Here is a 1,685-nt window from a genome sequence, read left to right on the forward strand (position 1 = left end):
CTGAGCCTCATGTAGTCCTCTGTAAAATGGAAATTATAGTATCCACCTCCTTGAGTGAGTATGAAGTTCAAAGAAATCAGGTTTATAAAACACTGAGCACCATAGTATGCACCCCCCAAAAATTTATTGAATAAGGAGCTCCTAGTTTAGGATGTGATGAAATAGAAAGTTTTGATCCAAACGAGATAGAAGGAACACTTGTTTTAGAGTCCCACAGACCCAGTTCTGCTACTTCCATGCTATGTGACTCCGGGCCCATGGGCTTCCTTCTTTGAGCCTCAGTTACTCATCTATGAAATGGGACCATAACTGTGTTTCTGTCATGGAGCTATTGTGAGGATTAAATCAGATCATGCAGGTACCTGTGCAGCACAGAGTCTGGCTCATAGTACCCTTGCTGTTATTATTATTAGAAATCTCTAGAGTATATGAAGAGAGCAGCCCCTCCAGCCTAGTGTGGGGGATATTTGTAGACATTGACCTTCTTGAACAGATAGGGAAACTGAGGCCCAGAGAGTGGAAGAGTCTTTCTGGAAGACACAGAGCACCATGGAGGCAGAGCAGGGATCAGAGACCAAGGGGTGACCTCTTTCCATTTCTAGTAGATGGCTAGAATCAGATGGGGGTCAAGGGCAGGGAGTGGGCCCTTTAAATTCTAAGCTCCACCTTTGCTTAGAAGAGTCTCTGGGGAATATAAAAGAGGGGGTGCAGCTCCTTTCTGCTCCAGCAAATGTCTGCTGCTCTTGCCCCCGGCCCCCAGCCCCAGCCCCTCTGCAGCCGCCCGGCACCCCCGCCTTGGTGCCATGCAGCTGCCCCCCTTTGACATGTGGAGGGACTACTTCAACCTGAGCCAGGTGGTCCTGATGCTGATCCAGAGTCGGAGGCAAAGGCTGGAAGCCCAAGAGATTGGGGAACCAAGTCCCAGACCCCAGCTGGAGCAAGATCAGGGGCTCGGAGGCCCGGGGGCCCGCGGGGGCCCAGCCACCCTGTGCAACTTCTGCAAGCACAACGGGGAGTCCCGCCACGTCTACTCCTCGCACCAGCTGAAGACACCTGAGGGCGTGGTGGTGTGTCCCATCCTGAGGCACTACGTGTGTCCCGTGTGCGGGGCCACCGGTGGCCAGGCCCACACGCTCAAGTACTGCCCGCTCAACGGTGGCCAGCAGTCTCTGTACCGCCGCAGCGGGCGCAACTCGGCCGGACGCAAGGTCAAGCGCTGAGGACCGTGAGGTGCCAGCCACCCCCACACACCTGCCCCTCCTGGCTCAGTCCCTGGCATGTCCCTAAACCCTCTCCCTGACTCACCCAGCCCTTTGGAATTTCTGGCTCCCAGAGCTCCATCCTTGCTGGATCCTGAGATGGTGAAGGCTGCTGGGAGCCAGGCCCACCCTGCCTCTTGGACCTCTCAGCCCGTGGAGTCGGGGCTGTGGGTGTCGTGGATCCTTGGTGCAGTGGGAGCCCTGCCCCTTTAACTGCACAGCCCTGTGGCACCCTCAGGGCCACGGTTCATGGATCTTTAGTACTTCCAGGGCCTGCTGGGGACAGTGGCACTGCCCTTTTGACTTCTCCATTCCTTGGATCCTTGGACTTCTGGGACCCCATGGTGCTGTCCCAAGCCAGCCCTCAGAATTTGGAGCAAGGCTGGCTCAGACCTGCCTGCAGAACTTCAAGATGGGATGCCCACT

General features: G+C 55.7%; 1 protein-coding gene across 1 annotated transcript; it reads left to right on the plus strand.

The window, feature by feature from the left end:
- The first annotated feature begins 803 nt into the window (after window positions 1-803).
- Window positions 804-1,220, plus strand: NANOS2 (nanos C2HC-type zinc finger 2). The gene has a single exon (XM_045531380.1). The coding sequence runs from the start codon at window positions 804-806 to the stop codon at window positions 1,218-1,220; it is 417 nt and encodes a 138-aa protein (XP_045387336.1).
- The last annotated feature ends 465 nt before the right edge of the window (window positions 1,221-1,685 follow it).

This window comes from Lemur catta, chromosome 19, assembly GCF_020740605.2.
Source record: "Lemur catta isolate mLemCat1 chromosome 19, mLemCat1.pri, whole genome shotgun sequence".
NCBI lineage: Eukaryota > Metazoa > Chordata > Mammalia > Primates > Lemuridae > Lemur > Lemur catta.

What these genes read in the sequence shown, in the direction of transcription:
- NANOS2 (XM_045531380.1), top strand. Translation starts at nt 804, where the DNA reads ATGCAGCTGCCCCCCTTTGACATGTGGAGGGACTACTTCAACCTGAGC.